Source organism: Lepisosteus oculatus, chromosome 18 (assembly GCF_040954835.1).
Source record: "Lepisosteus oculatus isolate fLepOcu1 chromosome 18, fLepOcu1.hap2, whole genome shotgun sequence".
Lineage (NCBI taxonomy): Eukaryota > Metazoa > Chordata > Actinopteri > Semionotiformes > Lepisosteidae > Lepisosteus > Lepisosteus oculatus.
Window position 1 is genome coordinate 12,108,320 of NC_090713.1, and position 27,346 is coordinate 12,135,665.

General features: G+C 38.0%; 1 protein-coding gene across 1 annotated transcript in view; it reads right to left on the minus strand.

Moving 5' to 3' along the window:
• LOC138223970 (NACHT, LRR and PYD domains-containing protein 12-like) overlaps positions 1-27,346 on the minus strand; it is a 514,121-nt gene that overhangs the window by 420,709 nt on the left and 66,066 nt on the right. The window contains exon 10 of the mRNA XM_069180151.1: positions 16,908-17,081. Coding sequence (XP_069036252.1) covers positions 16,908-17,081 — 174 coding nt within the window. The remainder of the gene's footprint in view (positions 1-16,907; positions 17,082-27,346) is intronic.

The window sequence follows — 27,346 nt, forward strand, 5'->3', positions numbered from 1 at the left end:
ATAGAGGGGAACAAGGCTAGGAGATGCTTGTCACCACTGATTTATTCTCTCAGAGTATAAGACAACAAAAGGATACAGAGGGAGGTGATATAGCAGGAGAACACACAATCAGGCTCTTTATAAAGATGATGTTGTTATATACAGCAGAAATTCAACATCTTTTCCTGTTCTCACAGATGTAATCACAGACTACAGCAACTTTTCAGAATAGGAATTAAACAAAGAAAATTCTGAAGCAATGTTATTGGGGAACCTATATTCGTGGAGACAAAAAATACATTCAATTTACGATAAAACTGGGATAAGATTAAATGTTATTGCAGATTAAATTGCAGTACCCAGAACCCTAGAAAACATTAAAATGTAACTAAAAGGTGGTAGAAAATCAGCTGAAGCCAGACTTCAACAGATGGAAATTGATGCCTCTCTAGCTCTTGGGAAGGACTGAGACAACAAGATTGAATGTACTGTACTTCCAGGATTTCTGTCTTGTTCCAGACCTTCCTTATGCCTCTAAATGACTACTGCTAAAACATCTATTTAATGTGGTTTAAAGTCAGACACCAATGCTAATTCTCTCAATCTCTCGAAAAGTCTATTCCTTTCTACAGTATATTTTTTTCATAATACTATTTTTCTTCTATGTGATTACTGTATTAAAATTGCAGAAATTATTTATTTTCACAATGCTTTAAGTTAAATTAAGTATAAAACAAGGTTTCAAGTGAGATGAATACCTCTTCACCATTTTGCTGGGGAGCTGTTACTCAGGTAGTTGAAGCTTTAAGATGAGCTGCACAGAAATAGGACTGTAGATTATTAATAATAATAATAATAATTGCTTACACTTATATAACACTTTTCTGGACACTCCACTCAAAGCACTTTACAGTTAATGGGGACTCCTCTCCACCACCACCAATGTGCAGCATCCACCTGGATGATGCAACAGCAGCCATAGTGCACCAGAACACTCACCCCACATCAGCTATCAGTGGGGAGGAGAGCAGTGCAATGAAGCTAATTCATAGATGGGGATTATTAGGAGGCCATGATTTGTAAGGGCCAATGGGAAATTTGGCCAGGACACCAGGGTTACACCCTTACTCTTTTCAAGAGATGCCCAGGGATTTTTAATAACCACAGAGTGTCAGGACCTCCATTTTACATATCCTCCGAAGGACAGCGCCTGTTTACAGTACAGTGTCCCCGTCACTATACTGGGGGATTAGGACCCACATGGACCACAGGGTGAGCGCCCCCTGCTGGCTCCACTAACACCTCTTCTAGCAGCTACCTTAGTTTTTCCCAGGAGGTCTCCCACCAGGTACTGAGCAGGCTCACACCTGCTAAGTTTCAGTGAATTGCCATTTGTGAATTGCAGAGTGATATGGCTGCTGGCGATCTGTGAGAGATTTGGGAGAGTTTGAGTGGTGCAGGTTTTACCTGAGATTTTCTTCCCTACCAAATAAAATCAGAGAAATTTGACTTTATCTGACATTACAGGGATATGTTTATACTATCACTTAATTGACAAGGAAGGCAGTGTGGCATTTGAACACCATCAGTATCACTTTTATTAATCAGTTACCCAATTCAAGGTCACAGTTACCCAGAGCCTGTCTCAGGAAGCACTGAACACAAGGCAGGACTGAACCCTGGACAGGATGCCAGTCTATCAAAGGGCACACACTCACACCAGTGCCAGCTTTCCCAGAAGTCTATTAACCTGCCAGCATGTTTGTGGACGGTGGGAGAAAACTGCATCACCAGACATATTTGGGGAGAACATAAAAACTCCATACAGATAATACCCCAGGTCTGGGTTGAACCCAGTGATATATCTACTGCAATTAGCTGATTAACACATTAAGAGACACACTGATTAAGAGATTAACACATTGATCGCAGAAAGAAATCACAGAAGGAATGCAAGAGTTAAGAGTACCATTCAAATGAGAAAAAGGACGTTGGCACTTCCATAGAAATTGAAGAATTTAAAACCATTCAAATCTGTATAAATACAGAAATTCACATTAATGGATAGAGTACAAGTAAAAAGTTCATATTCAATATTGGAAAAAAGACAAACTGCAATCCAAATATGATAAATTTAGGAGCACACACTGTTGGAAGAATGGAACACCAGGCATATCATAAACATTTCTGGTATGAAAATAAACTGGCGAAAGAGTATTGAAGACAAATAAGGACAAACACCAGATGAACGGCCTTCAGAGGCAGAAAAATACTTGTTTGGAACTATAAGAACTGCAGTCATGAAATAAATCACTAGAAACTGGTTAAAGCTGGACTGACCTTGTGTTCAAATGAACTGGGTACAATTCTCTTCTTATTGACATAACTCACCCTCAACACAACTGCAGGTCTTTTTACATATCCTCCGAAGAACAGTGCCTGTTTACAGTACAGCGTCCCCGTCACTATACTGGGGCATTAGGACCCACATGGACCACAGGGTGAGCGCCCCCTGCTGGCCCCACAACACAACTCAACACAACTGCAGGGCTGCTGAAGGCCAGACTAAGTTTAGAGAAGAGACTCAACATGGGAGTCAGACAGGTTCAGGTGCTATATCAGTGAAAGTGTACCTGAATATCAACACAGAAGTGAAACCATAACCAGAGGTATAACATTAAATTCATACAGTATATAATACATGGGATCACCTAGGTTCTTGATGTACCCGATGTTGTGGCTCACTTCAGTCAATTGCACAAAAAATTAAACTTCTAATTTGGCGGTGCCTCCACCAGAAACAGCCCTCAATTTGTGACTAAATTAGACTTTTCAGAAATTTAAACTGTAACTCTACCAGTGATCACAAGATGACTTCACAAAGTTTGTGTGCAAAGTTTTACCTTTTACTAAAATTTATTTTTATAATGCTTTGAGTTAAATTAGATGAAAAACATAATAATGTTTTAAGTGAGATGAATACCTCTTCACCATTTTGCTGGGGAGCTGTCACTCAGGTAGTTGAAGCTTTAAGCTGAGCTGCACAGAAGTAAGACTGTAGATTTGGGAGAGTTTGAGTGCTGTAGGATTTACCTGAGGTTTTCTTCCCTCCCAAATAATTCTAGACTGAAGTTTGCCCAGAAATTTGACTTTATCTGTCATTACAGGGATATGTTTATACTGTCAGCTAATTGACAAAGTGGTAGTGCAGCATTTGAACACCATCAACATCACTTTTAATAAACAATTATCTAGTTCAAGGTCACAGTTACCCAGAGCCAGTGCCAGTGGACACAAGGCAGGATTGAACCCTGTACAGGATGCCAGTCTATCAAAGGGCACACACTCACACCAGTGCCAGTTTTCCCAGAAGTCAATTAACCTACCAGCATGTTTGTGGACTGTGGAAGAAAACTGGAACGCCACACAAACATGGGGAGAACATACAAACTCCACACAGATAGCACCCCAGGTCTGGAATTGAACCCAGGGCCCCAGTGAGATATCTGCTGTAATGAGCTGATGGAAGCAGTAACCTGGAGACTGAGTCCAGGCGCAGGCTCTGCTGGAAGCAAGCAGGGGAGGCAAAAGTGAAACTAGAGACCCGATCAAAAAGGAGGGGTTGAGCTGAGAGGAACTGATTAAAGCACCAGGGACAGTCGGAAGGAGAGTCATTTAACATGCAGGGTTCAAAGCTCAGGGATCAGTTCAAGATGTGGTCAAACAGGCAAGGTTAAAGCACAGGGAGAGGAGAAAACACTGAGGACATTCAAAGCTGGGAAGAAGTAATTGAGACTAAAATAAGACATTAACATATTGATACATTTTGCATACCTTACTTGCTTCTACAGACAAATCTTTTCAGATGTATATAAAATAGAAGAAAACACAAGAGGAATACAGGAGTTAAGAGTAAGATACAAATGAGAAGTTGGGGTTGGGCCTCCCACAGTAATTGAAGAATCTAAAACCATTCAATTTTGTATAAATCCACCAACTTGAACTCAAGGAGAGAATATGAGTAAAAAGTTCATATTCAATATAGGAAGACACACCAATTACAAGCCAAATATGATAAATTTGAATCACAAACTGTTGGAAGAATGGCCGAAATTAGTGATTAGTGAAATGATTTAATCAATTAATCTCTTTACTGTGCACGTTTAAATCTGCTTAATATTGAATATTTATATGGAATTTTACAACTAAACAGAAATTTTAGTAGCTAAGCATAAAAAGAAGAGGAGCATAATGCATCTGATGGTCATAAACGATATTAATTTAGGAACATAAACATATCATGTAAACTGTATAAAGATACAGCTATTTAAAATGCACGAAGTACGCTGCGGTAAAACGGCGTGGTGCATCTTAACGTGTCATACCGCAGTTATTATAATAGTATCCGGAATCACCTTGTAAAACCTCCAGGTGGAGCTAATAAAGTTTAACCTCTCATGTACAGCTATCACCAGAAAATACCCGGTTACAAATCCTGGTCACTGCTGAAAGACGGTCATTTTCCAATTACAAATTTAAGTTGTATACTCTTTAGACTTTTAATTTTAAACTGTGTATAACAGCATGTTAATCATTAAACATTAAAAATTTGGTATATTGTATAAAAGCAAGATTGTTCAGTTGGACAAAAGTATACAACCTTCCACCTTCATCATAAATATTGTAATTATGCATAAATATTTTATGCATCAATGCCTTTATGGAAGACGTTACTAATAGTATTAATAATGAATGACATTGGACAGGCTGTAAGCTCAAAGTATTACCCTGGTCCACATTCTTTCTAACTGTCTTTGTAAATGAAAAGCCTATTTTTTAATTGACAAAAAGTAACACCAAAGCATTTAGTTGATCCGATCACGTATTTGTAAGTTTTGAATATCTCAGATTCACCATGCCTTTCAGATGCTCATAAATGATATTAATTTAGGAACATAAAAATATTATGTAAACTGTATATGGCTGGTATTGGTATTTTAAAGAAAAGTACACACCAGTATTCCACTTTCTCCCAAAACATTTTAAGCATGAAAGTCTTTAATGTAGTTATTTTGGAAATATTTTTAGGTCCCCCTTCTGACCATATTAAGTTTATATACTTTGTGAAAAGTGATAGTGTTTCAACCTTTTTTGTGAATTCGCCCGTTATCGGCGTAAACAAAAACATAATTTTAGAATTTGATTAACGGGGAATATATTATGAAATTACGTATCTAAAGAATTTAATATAATATAATTATATTCATGTACTGTCTGGCAGAATAAACTGAAGAGTTAGTTAATGCGACACAGAAGATAATATTAATAATGTAGTGCTTTCAGGCTCACACTCTACCAGCTGGGGAATTGAACCCACACCTCCAGCATCACTCAACAGGGAAGCAGCCAGTTTAGCTACAGTGAGATTCACCTTCAACCCTGCCGGACCAGGTCCCTCCTATTCATATGAAAGGCAGTGACATCACCGCGCTGGCAAGCCCTCATCAAAGTTTAACTCGTTTAGAGCACCATACATTACAAACTCCAAGCATTTCATTTTGAGCTCACACCTGAAGAAGGCTTCACAGCCAAAATGTTACGTTTTCTCCCTTCAGCATAGAATAAACCTATTACTTGTTCTTTTGCAGACTACACGGGCTAACGTGGCTACGCCACCTGAAGTAGGGTTGTACAGTGGTAATAGATGTGGGTGATGTTTTCCCCATTAAACAAGGTGCTTATTGCACAAATCCTGCTAAACTAAAAATTAGACACAAGAAGAGTATAATTGGACAATGTTGTGAGGATCTGGCGGAATTTCTCTGTAAACTGAAGAGTTATAGAGGAGACACATACTGTATCACCTCTTTATACACTTGTAAAAAAGAACATTTCACTCAGTGGGCGATGCATTGTTATCTCAATCACCTGCTAATTCGATTTATACCACGAGAAGACAGGAGAATGTGATTGTACTGTATCTGTACAGAATGTGTGTTGCGTTTACAAAATTAAAGTGTTTAAAATGTATAATTAAAAAGTGTTCCTGTTTAACTTATACATTGCACGACTTTTAAACCTATAAAAACAGGTTTTGATAGTTAATAACCACTTTTTATGTGCAAAAAATGGCTGATTTTTCTTCCTCATGATCAGCTTAGAATCTCTGTGTATGCTGTAAGGTTTTTACTTCTTAATTAAATGTTTAAAATACACAAATTTCATAAAGACAACACACGTTTCGAATAGAAAAAATCATATTCTGTCTTCCTGGTATCTAGAACAGATTAGCAGGTCTTTTTCTCCCAATCAGAGGCTCTGAAAATAGCGTACCACCCACTTCACTCCATCAGAGAGAGGGAGGAAGCGCTGAGCTCTTTATTGCACAATGGCCGTTCTGCGTCTGCATTCATAACTTAGTGCTTAAAATTAAACAACGTAAATGTAAATCATTTTCTTTGACTTCTAAGTCCCTTAATTATCATTAAGCACAGGTTTCTCACCACTTAGGCTACTTTTTGATACCATCATTAGACAAAGCAGGAACTTGTTGTACTTTCTAATGACATTACACGTGGAAAGATTACAGATTTTAATTGTCTTTTATTTTGTTATACATTTTAGAAAAGTTTCATCTATACATGCACCACAAAACTATTCTCGATTGTATTTCTTAATGCTATGTTACATTTAGTTCATTGTTTTGAATACGTCTAATTTAGAAAGTTAGGTGTTAGCATAAACTATTAGTAATCAATAATATTAAATTTAGCGCTGTAATAAATTGTTGCACTTTTCCCCGCATCTTGTAATACCATATTTTATCTGACTATCAGAAAATAAGTTAAATACAAAATTAAAGAAAAATAGGGTAAGATATCATTCAAAATATTTTGCTAACAATGTAAACTGTTTATAAAACTAAAATTTATTAACTAAGGAATAGGATGGCAAAGTTGTTAGTATGTTTTTTTTTTTCATAAATACAACAGAACCAGATGTCTCAGTGGCTTTCAAAATTAAATTATGCATGCATACCTCTGAACTAGAATTATAACTAAGCAGCCCACACATTTCTAATGGTGGCCAAGTGGTTAGCGTTGCTATCTTGCAGCACTGGGGTCGTAGGTTCAATTCCTGCTATCCTGTGTGTGTGGAGATTGCATGTTCTTTTTGGGTTCCGTGTTTTTTCTCCATATGTGTGATATGATTTCCTCTCGCACTCCAAAATATGGCTAGGTTAATGGGTAGGTGGTTATGGGTATGGGTAGGTTAATTGGCTTATGGGAAAAATGGCCCTGATGCGTGTGTGTTTGTGTCTGTCTGTCCTGTGATGGACTGGCGCTATGTCCAGGGTGTATTCTGCCTTGTGTCCGTTGCTTACTGGGATAGGCTCCAAATCCTCTGTACTGGATAAAGAGATTAGAAAATGGATGGAAGTAAAGGCACTGTGTGGATGGAACTACAGTACACACAGTGTTAGAAACCCACTATGAGATGGCAGCATATCACTGAGGATAAATTATTTTATAGTGCTGGCTTAAGGAAACAGCCTTTCAACCTCTCTTGCACATCAGTATCCATACCTAGTTAGTTATTTAAACAAATTGCCTCTAAATATAAACATCTTAAGATGCTGGCTCTGTGGATCAGCATCAGCTATGTTTGCCCAACCCTTCATTTCATGTGCATCCAACACACAATTCAATGCTAGCAACTACACAAAATGTAAAATACAATCCTCATTTCAGGATCTACAGTATGGAAACATACAGTCTGTTAACTTCATCATCTTCCTCTGCAGTCTATAACATCTCCTGTCATTTTGTCAAAAGTATGCCTAACCCCATTAGGAAGTGTTCTTATTATCATTGTATTCCTCAACTTTCCCAAAATTATCTTTTCCCTACCTACATCACTAGTCTTACATCCTGCAATAACTCAGCCAACACTTAAATCCCTAAAAACTGCTTGTGTTAATTTGTTTAAATCACAAATATCATATGTAAATACCAGCCATGTAGTACTCTGCATTTGGAATACTAATTTCTTTTAAAGGGAACTAGACAAATCAAGAAAGGTATTTTTTCTAGAATTAATAAATGCACATCCAGGTCACTGGGGTAATAAAAACCACACTGAACAATCTCCAATATGTTCAGAATTGGACAGCCAGAATCCTGATCGGGATACATTACGCCTGTCTTCAAGTCCTTGCACTGGCTTCCTATCAGGTTTCAAGTTTTGAGTCAACTTCAAAATCCTCAATCCGTCTGACTCTGGTCTTCTAGCTGTCCTCGAGAACATCTACACTCTGTGAATAACAGGACCTTCTCTAGCTGCACCCGAGCGCTCTGAATTTGTATCCCCAGTGATATCAGAGTCACCTCCCCTGAGTGCATTTAAATTTAACCTCAAAACCTCTCTTTTCAAAAGACATAGTGTCTGTATCTGCTTCATGTTCTAATTTTGGTAGCACTTCTAACTGCTTGTCTTTCTTATATGTATTTACTTTGTAATCTGTGGTCCTTATAACTGTTTTTACACCTGCTATATTGTTTTGAGATGGCACTTTTAAAGGTATTATATAAAATAAAGCTTTTTATTATTGTTATAGAGAAACATGATCAGATTTTCCTGGTTCAGAAAAAAAGATCTAAAGTATACTAGTTTGTCACTTTTCTCATTCCCTCTTTGCTAAATGGCTTTTCATACTAATCTGATCAATCTAACTGCCTATTTTTTGTGCTTTCTCTATCCTGCTAGATTTGCAATTATTCTGAAAATTTTCTTCTTGAATTAACTCATTTCTAAATACCTTTTTCCACTGTTAACATCTTGCAGCAACTCTGCGACAAAATATACACTTAGCTCAACCTGACAGTTCATCCTGCTACCAACATGAAATAAAAAAAATCTTAAGATTTCTATATTTATGTCTTTATTTAGTGGTTTCATTAGTGACAAAGGCTAAACTTTCTTGGAAAAATGTATTTTACGTGTTGCGGAAAAACTGACTTGCTTTAACAAAATATATTTATAAATCCTTTCACGTGCTCCATTTCTAAAACTTTTTGCTCATATGTATTTTTGTATTTTTTACACCTCTAGCACATCCTTCATTTTCATTTGCCTTAATTTAAAAAATATCGTTTGCCCAGCCTAAGAGGGGGGTTTGCTCTCATTGACAGCTGACACTCCTCCATACACTTAAGTGAAAAATTAATAACGCCAATGTAAAAGTCATTTTTACAATTTGTTAATAATAAAAATGTTAAGTTATCTAAAGCTTTCTCAGTCAAGTATGATAATTCACACAGGGAGCTGTGTAAGCATGCGCAGGCAGCAAAAGATCAGCTAAACAAGGAAGAAAACGCTTTCAGAGAAAACAGTGTTTCAGTTGTGAAGAATACAGATCACAAATTAAATTTCAGCCTAAACCTGTCCCCACACATCCTGCCCCCACTGCGTTTAGAATATACACAAGGCACTGAAAGCGTCACAGTACTGTAGATGATCAGGTGTTTCGCAGACATAAGCATAGTACGTAATTCAGGCTTTTTGAATTTACACCTGGAGTGCACCAGGTATTAGATCTTGTTTATATTAAAGTTATATCAATGGACAGTGGTGGACTGTGCGCTATTTTGTCAGTAACCTGCTAATCTGCTAATCTAATCTAAAATAAAAATAAAAGGAACAAGTAATAGGTTTATTCCAAGATGAAAAGAGAAGAGAGAAAATGCAACATTTCGGCTGTGAAGGCATCTTCAGGTGTGAGGGTCTTCGGCTCAAAATGAAACGCTTGGAGTTTGTAATATAGGGCGCTCTGAACGAGTTAAACTTTGATGCAGAAAAAATATATTTCCCACAAGCTATACTCATTCTCTCCGATGCAGTGCAGTTAAAAAAATATCTCTGATACAGTTCCTAAATTAATATTGTTTATGACAATCAAACACTTTATGCTCCTCTTCTTTTTATGCTCAGCTACTAAAATTTCCCTTTAGTTTCCCTACCGGCCATGTAGTACACGGCATTGTGGAATAATAGTTTAATAATAGATCTGTTTCACTTTTTTTCTTTCTCACCCACTGCGATTCGTGTGGAAGGGTTAAAAAGAAAGTCAGACAGGCAGAGGGAAGAGGGAGGGGTGAAACTGTTACCTGTCATGGATAAAGCGATTAGAAAATAGGTGGATTTACACCTGTGAAAAGCGTTCCAATTTTAATGCGATACGGAAGACATTATTCATAATAAATGATCTTGTAAACTGAAAATGTATGAAGAAGACACATTGCGTATCGCCTCTTTCTACACTTGGAAGAACATTCTAATGTTAATGCGACACTGAAGATATTATTAATAATCTTTGAAATCTGAAGGGAGATCTAAAGGGATCCACACAGTACAGGTTCCTGCTACTGTAGCTATCAGAGGGAAAGACGGTGACATCACCATGCAGGCGAGCACGTCCGGCGTATGCGTTAAATATATTTAGATCTTTGAATTAATATTGTTATTGATTTCTTTAGCCTCACAACATTGTCCAATAATACACTTCTTGTGTTTAATTTTTAGTTAAGCAGGATTTGAGCTACAGACCATAATAAAACAGGATTCACTTTTTTAACATATTTAATTTTCAAATATTAAGCTTAATATGGACAGAAGGAGCACATAAAAACGTTTCTGAAATAACCACACGTAAGTCTTTGATGCTTAAAATGTTTAGGGAGAAAGTGGAATACTCGTGTGTATTTTTTCTTTAAAATACCAATACCAGCCACCTACCCTGAGTGCATTTAAATCTAACCTCAAAACCTTTCATTTCAGAAGACTTCTAACTGCTTGTCTTTCTTATATGTATTTACTTTGTATTTTTTTTATAAAATACCAACACCAGCCATATACAGTTTGTAATGTAGCGATTTCTATGTCTTTATTTAGTGGTTACATTAGTGACAAAAGCTTCAGTAACACGGAAGCCGTGTGGCATACATGTTTGTAATGACAAAATAGTATCAATAATATTTATTGTCAGTTATGATATCAGTAGCAGTTTGAAATTATTCGTTGTTATTAATAAATGACTTGGCTTCGAACATGTTGTGATATTTAGAAATATAAAAAAACGTCAATATAGTGTCCATAATATTTGCTATTTTAGTTTTTCAAAGAAATGTTTATTTGTTAAAAGAAAACTCATGGTGATAGGTGGGTTTGAACACTCAACCCCAGGCATATAAGTCAGTCACTTAAACCATCATGCCACAAACGCAATCACATAAAAAGAAAAGCACTGGAACAGCCGTACACATATCGATAGAAAGTCTTATACTACAGTTTGTGCTACAGTACATGAATATAATTATATCTTCATTAATTTCTGTAGATACGCAATTCCATATTATATTCCCTATTAATCCCTATTCTAAAAGTATGCTTTTGTTTACTCCGATAACGAGCGTATTTACAGAAAAGGTTAAAACACTATCAGTTTTCACAAAGTATATAAACTTAATATGGTCAGAAGGAGCGCGTAAAAACGTTTCCGAAATAACCACATGTAAGACTCTGATGCTTAAAATGTTTAGGGAGAAAGTGGAATACCCGCCATATACAGTACAATTTACATAATATGTTTATGTTCCTAAATTAATATTGTTTATGATCATAAGATGCATTATGCTCCTCTTCTTTTTGTGCTCAGCTACTAAAATTTCCCTTTAGTTGTAAAATTCCATAGAAATATTTAATACTAAGCAGATTAAAACATACACAGTACAGAGATTAAATGATTAAATCTTTTCAATACTGACCAATGCACCACACGTGCCCCTGTCAGTCATTTTGGCCAGCCAATCACATACCGTAGTACGCTGCGTGCGTGCGGTACGGGTTTGTACCATGCATTTTGAATGGCTTCATCTGTTAGTTTACTGTATATACTTCGGAAAAAGTAATAATGTTTTAACCTTTTCTGTGAATAGTTAAGCTTGTTATCGCAGTAAAAAAACGCGTATCCAAAAAAAATTAATAGCGATATAGTTGTATTCATATACTGTAGCTCAAATCCTGCCAAACAAAACATTTGACACAAGAAGAGTATTTTTGGAAAAGGTGGGGCTCTGGCGAAATTGCTCTGTAAACTGAAGAGTTATAGAGAAGATTTTCTCTCCCAGCCTCAGCAGCAAACAGCAGATAATTGTTTTCTTCCTTGATTAGCTGATCTGTCTGCTGCTATTAAAAAGTTGGGCGTGATTTTTTAGCAGCAGACAGATTAGGCAAAAAACAAGCTGTTAACAGGCTGTTTCGTGTTCTTCCTAAGATTGTTGAGTGCAGTGGGGGACATTCAGGAATGTGATTTCACAGATGCTTTTGTTCTGTCTTGCATTGTCAGATTGTGAATAAATAAAAGCATTTTTAAAATAAATATAAGGAAATCGGCAATCAAATGTCCTTTTTTTCGAAACACTCGTATTTTCATACCGTCGTTTGAGTCTTTGTGTAAGCTGTAAGTTCTTTTTACTTCTTAATTAAACTTTTGAAAAGTGCTACATTATTAATAACATCTTCCGTGTCGCATTAACATTGAAATGTTCTTTTTAACAAGTGTAAAAAGAGGCGATGGGCATTTAGGTAGATTGCCAGGGAAAAGGATTTGTAAATATATTTTGTTAAAGCAAGTCAGTTTCTTGCAAAACATAAAAGACATTATTTCCAAGAAAGTTTAGCCTTTGTCACTAATGAAACCACTAAATTGGTTAAAATGGGAACAGGTGAGGCAGGCAGAGGGAAGGGGGAGGCATCTTCCCACCTCTATGACTAAAGAAAGTGTCAAAGAGAAATGTCTTGAGCGACATACAGAGCCAAAAACGTTTGGTGCGGTCTTCTCTGCTTTAAAGGTACACTCCTTGTGGATGAATTTTCACCTCAAACGTTTGCCCACCAGCTAACACAGAGAAGCACACTGTACAAAATGTACTTGCAAGAATAGCGTTTACAAACAAAAAAAACAAGTTTTATACTGTTATACTATACAGTGTATTAAAACACACTATGTTCACTACACTGCCCACTAAACCTCTTTCCCAAAATTTCACGGGGGCAAGGTCACGTAGCTGATTCACAGCTGGATACTAATTTTTCTGGTAAAAATTCAGATATTTGTCAACATATTTAAACATAATTAAAATATTTATGATGAAGGTGGAAGGTTGTGTACGTTTGTAAAACTGAGCAATCTTGCTTTTATAAAATATACCAACTTTTTCACGTTTAATGATTAACATGCAGTTTACATACAGTTTACAATGTAATACAGTTTACAATGATTAAAAGTCTAAACAGTATACAACTTAAATTCTTATCTCTATTAATATAACTATCAAGTGGTATTAAATAAATACAACTTTTTTGTATAGATGACACTTTTCTCAAATGTATTAAAAAAATAAAAATGATCCCAATCTAATTTTCCCACGTGTGACACCATTAGGAAATACATTACGCTCCTGCTGTGTTTAACGATGGTATGAAAAATAAATTTAAATGGTGAGAAAGCTATGCTTAAAGTTACCTAAGGGACTTAAAAGACAAAGATAACGATTTACAATGCATTGTCAGATTGTGAATCAATAAAGGCATTTAATTAAACACGCGTTTGCGATTTTAATCAAAATGGGGGTAATGGGGGTGAATAAAGCACATGCCTAATCCATTAGGCCACAGAAGTAATCACATGGGAAGGAGTGAAACTGATACAGACATTTCCAAAGAAAGTGTACTACTGTGATAATTTGAGCTATAGTATATGAATATAATTATATCGTTATTAATTTCTTTAGATAAGCAATTCCATATTATATTCCCTATTAATCAAATTCTAAAAAGTATGTGTGTTTTTACTGTGATAAAATATTCGCAGAAAATGTTCAAACACTATACAGTAATTTTCTACAATGTATATAAACTTAATATAGTCAGAACAGGCACATAAAAACGTTTCCAAAATACCCACATGTAAGACTTTGATACTTAAAATGTTTAGGAATACTGGTGTGTATTTTTTTATTTAAACTACCAATAATCAGAGATTTTCAAAACTTAATTTGTATGATTGGAAATCAATACGTGATCAGAAGTGCTTTGGTGTTTTTTCGTTTACAAAGACTGTTACAAAGAAAGTGTAATACGTGTAATTACCACGGTAATACATTGAGTTTACAGCTTGTCCAAGGTCATTCATTATTAATACTATTAGTAATATCTCCGGAAAGACTTTGATGCATAAAATATTTCTGCATAATTAAAATATTTATGATGCAGGTGGAAGGTTGTGTACTTTTGTCCAACTGAGTAATCTTGCTTTTGTAAAATATACCAAATTTTTAATGTTTAATGATTAACATGCTGTAATACACAGTTTAAAATTATTAAAAATCTAAAGAGTATACAACTTAAATTCTTAATTGGAAAAAGACTGTCCTTCAGCAGTGATCGGGATTCGAAACCGTGTGTTTTCTGGTGACAGCTCAAATGCTGTACATAAGACGTTAAGCTTTATTAGCTCCACCTGGCAGTTTTACAAGGTGATTCCTTGTTTTACCAAGGAATGTTAATATGTAATGAGATGTTAACAAAGAAACCACACACAACAACTTGTATAAAATCACGTAGCAGTTTTTTATCTTTCTATATGCCCACCTTCTTTCTCGTTTTGTACTTCCTAGGTGTTAATTATTTGATGCATGTGAAAAGCAAATGTTGTGTCTCAGTATTAGCACATAAAAAAAACAAAAATCACCAGTGTTCACTTACCACAGTTCTGTTAATTTACAGTTGGGATCCCTCAGAGTGGTAGACAACAGTTTCACTCCTGAATTCCCCAGGTTATTGTCACTCAGATAGAGTTTTCTCAGACTGGAGTGTTAAACTGAGCAACAGAGGCCTGATCTTCACAACATCTCTCTGTAAGTCCACACTCACTCATCTTGCAGACAAATAGACAGGCTCACAGCTGAACATCTGCACAGCTCGTCTAAATCATTGTTTCCATCATTTAGATCCTACATTAGTAGTAACCTCCGAGAAGCAGTGCAGACAGAATCTGACATTATTCTGACATGAAGCAAAACTTAAAAAAATGGAAATTAATTTCTCCCTTGCTTTTGGGAAGGATTGGGACAACAAGAATGAATGTACTTCCAGGATTTCTGTCTTCCTCCTTGTTTCTGTCTTATGCCCCTCAATGACCATTTCTAAAACTTCTGTCTATTTTGTGTGGTTTAAAGTCAGGGTGCCATGCTATTTCTCTCAACCCTCAAAACAACTATTCCTTTCTTGAGTTTTTCTAAGTGATTAATGTATTTAAATTGCAGAATTTAATTATTTTCATAATGCTTTGAGTTATACTAGATGTAAAACATAATGTTTTAAGTGAGATGAATACCTCTTCACCATTTTGGTGGGGAGCGGTCACTCAGGTTGTTGAAGCTTTAAGCTGAGCTGCACAGAAGTTAGACTGTAGATCTTGGAGTGTTTGAGTGCTGTAGGTTTTACCTGAGGTTTTCTTCCCTCCCAAATAAATCTAGACTGAAGTTTGCCCTGAAATTTGACTTTATCTGTCATTACAGGGATATGTTTATACTGTCAGCTAATTGACAAAGTGGTAGTGCAGCATTTGAATACCATCAACATCACTTTTAATAAACAATTATCCAATTCAGGGTCACAGTTACCCAGAGCCTGTCCCAGGAAGCACTGGACACAAGGCAGGATTGAACCCTGGGCAGGATGCCAGTCTATCAAACAGCACACACTCATACCAGTGCCAGCTTTCCCACAAGTCTATAAACCTGCCAGCATGTTTGTGGACTGTAGGAGAAAACTGGAACACCACACAAACATGGGGAGAACATACAAACTCCATACAGATAGCACCCCAGGTCCGGAATTGAACCTAGGGCCCCAGTGTGATGTCTCCTGCACTGAGCTGATGGAAGCAGTAAGCTGGAGACTGAATCCAGGTGCGGGCTCTGCTGGAAGCAAGCAGGGCAGGCAGGAGAAAGTGAAACTAGAGACGCGATCGAAATGGAAGGGTTGAGCTGAGAGGAACTGATTAAAGCACCAGGCAGAGTCGTTTAACATGCAGGGTTCAGAGCACAGGGATCAGTGCAAGACGTGGTCAAACAGGCAAGGTTAAAGCACAGAGAGAGAGGAGAAAACACTGGGGAAATTCAAAGCTGAGAAGAATTAAATGAGACTAAAATGAGAGGTTAACATATTGATAAAGTTTGCATACCTAACTCACTTCCACAGCTACATCCTTTCAGATGTATATAGAATATTAAAAAATACAGCAGGAATACAAGAATTAAGAGTAAGATACAAATGAGAAATTTGGGTTGGCCCAGTCTTCAAAATCTTGAAGAAATATACAACAATCCTTATTAGGAGTCCTTTTTCTTCTGGGACAAACACCAGATGAGCTGCCTTCAGAGGCAGAAAGATACTTGTTTAGAACTGTCAAGACAACAGCCATGAAATAAATCACTAGAAACTGGTTAAAGCTGAACAGACCTTGTGTTCAAATGAAGAAGGACTCTATGAATGAAATCTCATAGACAATGTTACCCACAGAATTATAAATCAACAACAATGTAAACATATGTGTAAAAAGATGGGCAAAGTGGGAAAGATTGCATGTCGAGTCTCTCAGTAATGAGATATTACCAAAGAAGCCAGAGACAAGAACTTGTATAAAGTTGCGTAACAGTTTTTTGTCTTTCTGTATGCCCTCTTTCTTTCTTGTTTTGTACTTCCTAGGTGTTTCTTTCTGATGCATGAGGAAAAGTGAATGTTGTTTGTTTCAGAATATCTACATCAAACAATAAAAAACAAAGAAATCACCAGTGTTCACTTACCCCAGTGTTGTTAATTTACAGTTGGGATCCCTCAGAGCTGCAGACAGCAGTTTCACTCCTGAATCCCCCAGGTTATTCTCATTCAAATTCAGCTTTCTCAGACTGGAGTGTTGATACTGAAGAGCAGAGGCCAGATCTTCACAACATCTCTCTGTTAGTCCACATTCCCACATCCTGCAGGCAAAAAGACAGGAGCACAGCTGAACATCTGCACAGCTCATCCACATGAGCCTTCACTACAACACCCAGCTCAGCAGTAATATACAACATCATGTCATTATCCATCTCAGAGTGTCCATGGATGAGGATGATGAAGATAACACCTTCAAAATTTGGGTTCCAGGTGGAAGAAGAAAGATGAGAAGAAATGTTCAGGAAAGGAGACAGTGGGAAACAGGGAGACACACGGAGCTACAGTGACTGGAAATGGGAAACAGAAATAGAAAGACTTTGACTTTGCTTCACATTTATTATTATATTTTATTTTGATGTCATCTTCTTATAGTTATTTTAGTTAGTTACAGTGTTGTTGTTTTTCTTCAAATGGTTTATTAATCCCAAATGTAAATAACCAATACTGGAGTAAGTGGACTGGGGATTTTGACGTTTGCAGATATTTTGAGAAAAACAACTTTCCCATTTAAAGAAAAGACAGACTCCCAGACTCCCACATGTAACATAGTCAAAACACACCAACACCTTCAGACAAGAGTCTACAGTTTTACTGGAGGAATTTTAGAGACATCCTGCTCTTCACCAACCCCTCAACCACTCTCCTCCTCTACAGACCCTCCACCTGAGACTGTGTTAATCCTGCTCTTGTAGAAGAGGAGCTGGGTCTGGCCCAGCAGAAAGTGCACTGGGTACAATTCTCTTCTTACTAACATAACTCACCCTGAACACAACAGCAGCCGGAACACAACCGCACATCCTGAATGTTTTTTCTTTGAGAATGAATGTGGATGCCTTGCACTATGTTCATCCTCTCCAGACATTTTACCAATCCTAATCCAGTCCCTTCTGTTCCTCTTTTTTCCCGATAATCTCTCCCTTTTTCCCCCTGTCTATTGAATTTAAACTCACCCACACCTCCGAGCTCACTAGTTGATCCGTACACTCTGGATCTCTCCATAGTGCTGTTGTGATTCTCGCTCTCCAGCTTTTTACTCTAGGGACACGTAGCTTCGGACCCCCTCAAGTTCACTGAGCACAGTACATGTTTATTTAACCTGGTTGAACTAAAATATAGCTTGTATTCACTAGAACCCTTACAGTATAGCACCCCAAACAATTACAGTATCTCTAGTTTTACTAGAGGAATTCTAGTGAGATCCTGCTCTTCACCAACCCCTCAAACTCTCACTCCCTCTACAGACCCTCCGCCTGAGACTGTGTTTATCCTGCTCTTGTAGAAGAGGAGTTGGCTCTGGCCCAGCAGAAAGTGCACTGGGTACAATTCTCTTCTTACTGACATAACTCACCCTAAACACAACAGCAGGGCTGCTGAAGGTCAGAATAAGGTTAGAGAAGACTTGGATCAAGAGAGTCAACATGGGGGTCAGACAGGTTCAGGTGCTATAGCAGTGAAAGTGTACCTGAATATCAACACAGAAGTGAAACCATAACCAGAGGTACAACATTAAATTCATACAGTATATAACACACAGGATGACCTAGGTTCTTAATGTGACCGATGTCAATGTTCTTAATGTGGCATAACAAAATGACACTTTTAATTTGGCAGTGCCTCCACCTGAAACAGACCTGAATCAATCTGTGAGTATATTAGGCTTTTGGGACACATACTGCAGCCTACTGCTAATGTAGCAGTACTGCCAAATTGTAATGTACAGCTAGCTACATAAAGTGACACTAGCTTGGCAGCACCTTTCAAAATGAAATGAAAGCCTAAACCCTGCTTAAGAAAAAAAAATCCTGGACCAGGTAAAGTCAACTTTAGCAAAGACATGGTTATGTACTATTAGGTGAGGGTCTATAGAATAGATTTGAGCTACTTTTGGAGAGGCACAATTTTTTGTTTGTTTGGGAGGGGAGTGAGACCACTCCCTGTGCATCACTGCATGGTCCCAGTCTGGGTGGTCTTATCAACCCCAGCAGTTGTGACAGAGACCCAATATGACAAAAACAAGGTGATTTTCTATTAGCTGTGGGTCTGTAGAATAAATTTAAGGTATTTTTGAAGAGGCACAAATTTTTCTTTGGTCATGACAGGAGTGACACCACACCTTGCTCATCACTGCACGGTCCCAGTCTGGTAATAGGAGGTGCTCTACATACCTCAGCAGTTTTGACAGACACACGTGGGAGAGGTATTTGTTTAAATAATTTAAGTGTGATAACACTTTGTTACGGAGCCCGGGAGGGGCCATCAGTAGGAAAAAAAGTTATATCGTGGGAATGATTTACAATTCGTGCTCACGAAATTACTTTTTCCTTCGTTTGCTATCAAACGCTATATAACAAATTTCCGCGTCTTTATATCTGTTGTGTATCTTAATAAAGAGCTGTTCTTATATTATTTTAACTATTTTATTAACTACACAGATCACGCCCTTACACCATATATTCCCGCCTTCTACTCTCTCGTTCTGTTGTCTCGCGATGTCTACTCACTATACTACATCCCTTCCTTTGTTATTTTTAAAGTCCATAACTTTACCATACAATTGTAACAATTCTATATCAACACACAGTAAACGGTTATTAACTATTACAACAAAATGTATGTAAAACCTTCCATTTCTATTCAACACATTTTACAACAATTTCTATGCGTACCAACTCAAATTTTAGTTCACTTAAGTCACTTCTAAATATCACCTCATTTCTAGCAGTCTAAGCAACATCTACATAGATAACACAAACAAAATAGGGCAATTTAACATTTGGAGAGCTGTGCAAGTCCTATATTTTTAAATGTCTCTGTAACGAGCCGGTTTCCTGATAACCCTGCCACTTCTGGTTGTTACTTCACTTCTGGGTAAAGTTACTGGCTCTCCTACGGATGTACTCTCCACTGTCTGAGTCCTCCACGTCAGAAAGTCTTGTATTCTCAGCATTTTCTGTTTCTGCAGATTCAAAATCAAGATCCAATGGAGGAGCGTGTCGAAGATGTTTTACATTTCTCATTATTTTTGAGCCATCTTCCACATTCACTAACTCAAAAGAGTTACAAGAGGTGTTGAGGCGTTTATGATCCATTTGAAGTGTGAACTTGCCTCCCCATAAACATGTCCTAAAATGTTCCACTGCCCAAACACAACCCAAGGCTTCACACTCTATTTGCGAGTAATGCCTTTCTGTTGGGGTAAGTAAGCGACTTGCATATGCCACTGGTTTGTTCTGTCCATGTTCTTGTCTTTGTAGCAATAGTGCTCCAAGCCCTACAGGACTCGCGTCACTGATCACTACTGTTGGCGCATCTAGTTTGAAGCAGCCATTCAAAATGCGCGGTACAAACCCGCAGAACGGTAAACTACCCACAAGCCACCGCAGGGCACCGCGGTAAGTGATTGACAGGGGCACTCGTGGTGCATTGGTTGGTAGTGAAAAGATTTAATCATTTAATGTCTTTACTGTGCACATTTTAATCCGCTTAGTTTTGAATATTTATATGGAATTTTACCACTAAAGGGAAATCTTAGTAGCTGAGCATAAAAAGAAGAGGAGCATCTGAAGGTCATAAACTATATTAATTTAGGAACATAAACATTACTGTATGTACGTAAACTGGACTGTGTATGGCAGGTCTTGGTAGTTTAAAGAAAAAATACACACCAGTCTTCCATTTCTCCCTAAACATTTTAAGCATGAAAGTTTTATGAAACGGTACCCAAATATGCGATTGCTGTATAGAATGAATTTTAATTTTAAAAAATTATTTAACACGGAAATTAACGGAAATGTTTACATCTTCCGCCTGAGAACAGTCACCCGTTGCTACCCAACGCAGAAACACAGCCACTAACTAGCAAAGAGAGGACATTAGCTAGCCAATATGATAAAAAAATAAATGATTATTTTGTTTATTTCTTTTGCACATTTATTTGAACATTTCCATCGATTGTATAAGCACTTGGAAACTGTCCAATCCCTAGTTCATCCGGCATTTTCTTTTACGCTGCCGGCATTCTCCCGGTCTGGCGCTGGTCTGTGTCTTCTAGGACAGTGGTTCTCAAACTGTGGTACGCGTACCGGCAGTGGTACGTGGAGTGCCGCCAGGTGGTACGCCAAATGACCGTGGAACTGTGTTGTGTGCGCTGAAAAAATCAGGACAGGTTTTCATATTTTGTATTTTTATACGTGTCGAATACGCAGCCTACGTACTACGGTACAGTGCACGCTAATACTTCAGTGGACACAAGAGATACTCTGTAATTCTATACCACTCTATAGGAATGCGTACTATGGACGCAAGTGACCAATTGTATTTTAAAAAAGCTACTGTATCAGAGTTAATGTGGAGCTAATCTGTCGGAGTTTGTACAGACGGTGCTAGAGCAATGACAAGCCGACACAGCGGTGTAGTTGCACGAATTAGAGAGGTTGCTCCAGAAATTAATGGTTTCATTGCAACATCCACCGCGAGACCTTTGCCGTCAAGAAAATGCCTGACGATTTAAAATCTTTTAGACTGTTGTGAATTGTATCAAGGCTCGAAAAATTAATTCACATCTGCTTTGCTCGACTAAACAGGCTCACCCCTCTCACTGAAATGGTGCTTTTTTATTTTTGTGTTTTTTTTTCTGTAAAACACTTTGAGAAGCCACATTTTAATATATCAAACAAAGTTTATTATTATAATATTTATTATATGTATGTCTGAGTGTGTGTGCACATGCGCTCATGTTGGTCATTGATAATTTCTGGGGTTCCTATGAGATGATGACTTGTAGAGTAGGTGGTACTTGGATGCTTTGGTTGGATTAGGGGTGGTACTTGGTCCAAAAAGTTTGAGAACCACTGTTCTAGGATATAATGCCAGCGAACTCTTGTTTTTATGTCTACTATAACAGACAATCTCCTTTGCTTTTAACCGAGCGTTTAATAATTTCCTAAAATGAAAATGATTTACTTTATTTCCCTCACGGGATCAATAAAAGTATCTATCATCTGTCTAAACCATGGGACAGAATTCTGGGGTCTCCCCATACCAGAGATTATGATAGGGCTTCAGAATGGTGATTGGCTGACACCATCTGACACCAGTTTGCTATACATACTGTACCAGGAAGAGGATTTCGAAACGTGTATTTTAAAAGTTTAAGAAGTAAAAACCTTACAGCGTACACAGATTTCTAAACTGATCAGGATCGTTATCTTTGTCTTATGCATAATAATGTTCACCGCTCTGTCCAGCAAATTATTAATAAACTTTATTTTATATAGCGTTTTAAACAAATAAGTAATTAGATTGCTCATAAACCTAATCACTTATTCTACATAAACACAGCGTAATTGCTCTCTGAAAATGCTTTTTCTTTTTATTTAGGCTCAGATTTCAACTATAGATCGTATTATTATAAACCTTCTTGGAAAAATGTATTTTATGTAAACCATGTTTGCTATTAATTCATTTAGGGCTAGAATATGTTCATTGTCTTCCAATGAAAGAAGGGTTCCTTTCGCTGTAGTCGAGTTGACATTAGAAGCTTGCCACTCCCGGACTGTTACACCAACGCATTGGCATGTTAAAGCGATTTCATTGAGGAGCCTAGCCTTTCTTAACTAGTAAGTACTGTACTTACTGGGTTTTTGAGAGGGGAGGTGTCTTTCGCTGGAAATCTCACCTCCTTCTACTTTGAAAATACCTGTGAAACCGGTTTAATTCGTCACAGCCAGCACTCCCGCAGAGAGGGGGGTTGTATTTGCAGTGTATCGGTATACAGTAGATGGGAAAGCCAGAGCCGACCGCTACGCCGCCACGTGTTATGCTCTTCGTTAATGTCTAAGCTGGAACACATCATTATATCTCATTTTGTTTTTCTTAAAAAAAAATTGTTTGCCCAGCCTAACAGTATTGTTGTTATTGTTTTTAACCTGTAAAGCGCTTTGAGGGGCCACCTTTAAAGGCGCCATATACAATAAAGTTCATTATTATTACTATTGTTAATTTGCTGGAGAGGTGAACATTATTACACAGAAGACAAAGATAGCGATTTACGTTGCATTGTGCATTGTGCTGCTGTAATACAGTTTTAAATAATTAAAAGTCCTAACAGTATCAGCTTTATTTATGGGTTTTAAATAAAGGCGATTTAAACGCGATTTAAATCAATATAAATGTTTATATTGTAACGCCTAGGTGACTATTCATTGTTATTGAAATGTCTTAAATTCGATCATGTTGTGATATTTAGAAATATACATTTGTTTGGTGTGAGTGAAGTTTTATTTAATCTCTGAGCCATACTGATTCTTATGGAAGCCAGTTTCCGCCAGGGAGTAAAAAAAAAAACCACACTATGGTATTCTCTCCGATGCAGAGCAGTTAAAAACATATCTCTGATGCTGTTCCTAAATGAATATCATTTATGACCATCAGACGCTTTATGCTCCTTTTCTTTTTTTCCAGTAGATTGAACAGGGAGAGGCATTTCATGATATACTTTTCACTGATGAAACAACAGTGGCTCTGGAACAGTTTTCAACCATGTCATTTTATAAAAAGGGGAGATATGTAGGCGTTACTGAAGCTAAATGTTTAGCCTTTGTCACTAATGTAACCACTAAATAAAGACATATAGAAATCCCTACGTTACAGACTGTATATGGCTGGTATTGGTAGTTCAAAGAAAAAATACACACCAGTATTCCACTTTCTCCCGAAACATTTTAAGCATCAGAGTCTTACATGTGGTTATTTCGGAAACGTTTGTACGTGGTCCTTCTGACCATGTTACTGTTTACTGTTACTGACCATATTAAGTTTAAGTGCCTGTGTGTCACGCCCTCTGCAGCCAGAGGGCGCTCCTTCTCTGTTCTGTCCCTAGTTTCCGGTCTGCTGTCCTTCCTGTCCCTCTCTTTCCCTTGGGCTATATATTTCCGGGTCTTGCAGTCTGTCCTGGCTCAGCATTGATGTTCGGATGTCCTGAGACCCGCCTAGCACCAGGGCGCCCCACGTCCGCTCCCTGAGGGCATAGGTTTCTATACGGCATTCCTGAACTCTTTGCACTAATGAGCCCGGGCCTTTTTCCCGTCTCGCCGCTACGCATATGGGTCTTTTTCAGATCTCCTGCTCCCCACGGTAAGTCCCTTTGGACGTCCGTGACAGAATGCTGAGCCACCTTCTGACCCCGCGAGCGGCGTTTTTTTTTGTCTTGCCGCAGTTTTTTTTTTTCTCTTGTTCTCTGGGCTGTTTTTTTTCTTCAGTTCCTCTATTCTAATCACTGGATATCACTCCGATCTTCCGTGCCTGTGAGCGGGTCCTGCACCTGGCTTTCCTCGGGTAGATCACTCCGATATCAGTGATTGAATGTTGAGCTGGCTTGCCTATTCTTATTACTGGATATCACTCCGAGCTTCTGTGTCTGGAGCGGGTTCTCGTGCCTGGCTTTTCCTGGTCTTGCTCTCTCCGATATCAGTGATAGAATGGTAAGCTTTCTACCGTTCCTCCATGTCTTTCGCTGGATATCACTCCGGGCATCTGTGTCTGTGAGCGGGCTTCGGTCTGGCTTTCCTCAGGTTGTCCACTCCGATATCAGCGTTAGTATGTGAACGTGCCCATTTGCCGTTCCTCCATTCTTTTCGCTTGATATCACTCCGGGCATCTGTGTCTGTGAGCGGACTTCGGTCTGGCTTTCCTCAGGTTGTCCACTCCGATATCAGCGTTAGAATGTGAACGTGCCATTTGCCCAGTCTGCGGTATTTTTCCCCGGGATTTTTGTGGTTTTTTTTCTTGTTTTTTGCTTTTTGTTTTGATTTTTTTCTTCCTGGTTTCCCCTCCTTTTTGGTCCCCCCTGCTCTCTGTGTCTCGGAACTTTGGTTCCTATCTGTTTTTGGTTCCTATTTTTTTTATTTTGTGGTTTGTCTCCCTGGTCTTTCCCAGGTTTTTGTCTGTTGTGTTTGTGCTTGTGTACTTTTTTGTTTTAAGTCTCCGGAGCTTTACTCTACCCCCCCTTCCTCCACCCAATAAAGGTTTATACCCCGGAGGAAGGGGTAGCTCTCAGCCGTGGATTCCCGGAGGTTTCCTTTCAGTTAAATGAGGTTTTCCTCCCCCCAGTGCTGTGCAGCTTATTTATTTATATGGGCGTCGGGAGCCGCCCATGAAGGGGGGGGTACTGTCACGCCCTCTGCAGCCAGAGGGCGCTCCTTCTCTGTTCTGTCCCTAGTTTCCGGTCTGCTGTCCTTCCTGTCCCTCTCTTTCCCTTGGGCTATATATTTCCGGGTCTTGCAGTCTGTCCTGGCTCAGCATTGATGTTCGGATGTCCTGAGACCCGCCTAGCACCAGGGCGCCCCACGTCCGCTCCCTGAGGGCATAGGTTTCTATACGGCATTCCTGAACTCTTTGCACTACTGAGCCCGGGCCTTTTTCCCGTCTCGCCGCTACGCATATGGGTCTTTTTCTGCTCTCCTGCTCCCCACGGTTAGTCCCTTTGGACGTCCGTGACACTGTGGGCACTTTTCCTGTCCGTGGGGGGTGGACCGTCTTTCATTAGAAGGTTAGTCTGTTCTACTCTGAGAATGTAGAGGGGGTGGAAAGTTCCCGCGGTCACTTAATTAGTATTAAAAGTCGCACTGATTCCCTTGCGAAGATACGGACATAGGAATATTCGTGTGTGGTCAAAAAAATGGCATAAAAAATGACAAAGTGAAGGCTGTGAAAACATTAACAATGTACTTTATACACAAAGCAAGTGTTCTCACAACTCTAGGAGGTTTCACGAAAATGCTACAGGCGTGCCAAAATCGTTTTTTTTTAATTCAAGGTGGCTTTACCGCGGTTTTCATTTTCAGATTGTGAATCAAAAAGGCATTTAATTAAACACGCGATTGCGATTTTCATCAATTACTGTATTGATTGAAACACACATTCTGTACAGATACAGTACAGTCACATTCTCCTGTCGTCCACTGGTGTAAAACGAATTAGCAGGTGATTGAGATAACAATGCACCGACCACTGAGTGGAATGTTCTCATTTGTTCTAAATTGTAAAAAGAGGTGATAATTCTTAATAATTCCGTGTAGCATTAACTAACCTCTTCAGTTTATTCTGCCAGACAGTACATGAATATAATTATATTGTTATTAATTTGTTTAGATACGCAATTCTATATTATATTCCCTGTTAATCAAATTCTAAAAGTATGCATTTGTTAGATAACAAGCGAATTCACAGAAAAGGTTAAAAGACTATCACTTTTCACAAAGAATATAATCCTAATATAAGTCTAAATCCTAATATAAGTCTAAACAGTATCAGCTTTATTTACGGGTTGCAATTTAAAAAAAGTCAAAAACCGCACTCAAAATGCAATTTAGAGCTATCTGGCAAGAGGAGACGCCCAAATTAATAATGTAGCATGCCGCTGTTTGTGCATGAACAAGGTTATACTGCTATTTCCTTAGATACGCGATGCCTGTCTGTCCTGGCTGTGCTCTCTCTCTCTCTCAATTGAATTCAAGGTGCTTTATTAGCATGACAGATGGGTACAATCAGTGTTGGGTATTTACTTTGCCTTGAGATGCCACTTTTAAAGGTGATATATAAAATCAAGGCATTAACTTGCTTTAACTCCGCAAGTCTGAGTTCTTGTGTCTGTCCTATCGGAACCCGAAAGTATTACAATATGTATCTTTATAGCAGGTGGTGTACAGCTTTTTAGTATAGATTACACTTTTCTAAAATGTATTTAAAAAATAAAAACAATTACAATATAATCTTTCCACGTTTGATCCCAAGATCCCAAGAAAAATAAATCTAAACGGGGAGAAAGCTATGCTGAAAGTTTATTAAGATACTTAGAAGACAAAGATATCGATTTATGTTGCATTTGTCTGATTGTGAATCAAAAAACACATATATTTAAACCCGCGTTTGTGATTTAAATCAAAACGCGATTTAAATCAATATAAATGTTTATATTGTAACGCCTAGGTGACTATTCATTGTTATTAAAATGACTTAAATTCGATCATGTTGTGATATTTAGAAATATAAATTTGTTTGGTGCAAGTGAGGTTTTATTTAATCTCTGAGCCAGGGAAACGTTTCATTTTTTCAAAGAAATGTTTGTTAAAAAAAGTTCATGGCTCCAGCAGTATTCGATCACAGACCTTATGACATGGAGTCAGGAACCTAACCCACAGCACCACCGGCAAGGTCACATGCAGAATGCTGAAAAAGCACTACAGAAACATTATCGACAGACAATGTACAGTGTGTACTATTCTTGTGTTGCGGGTACATGAATATA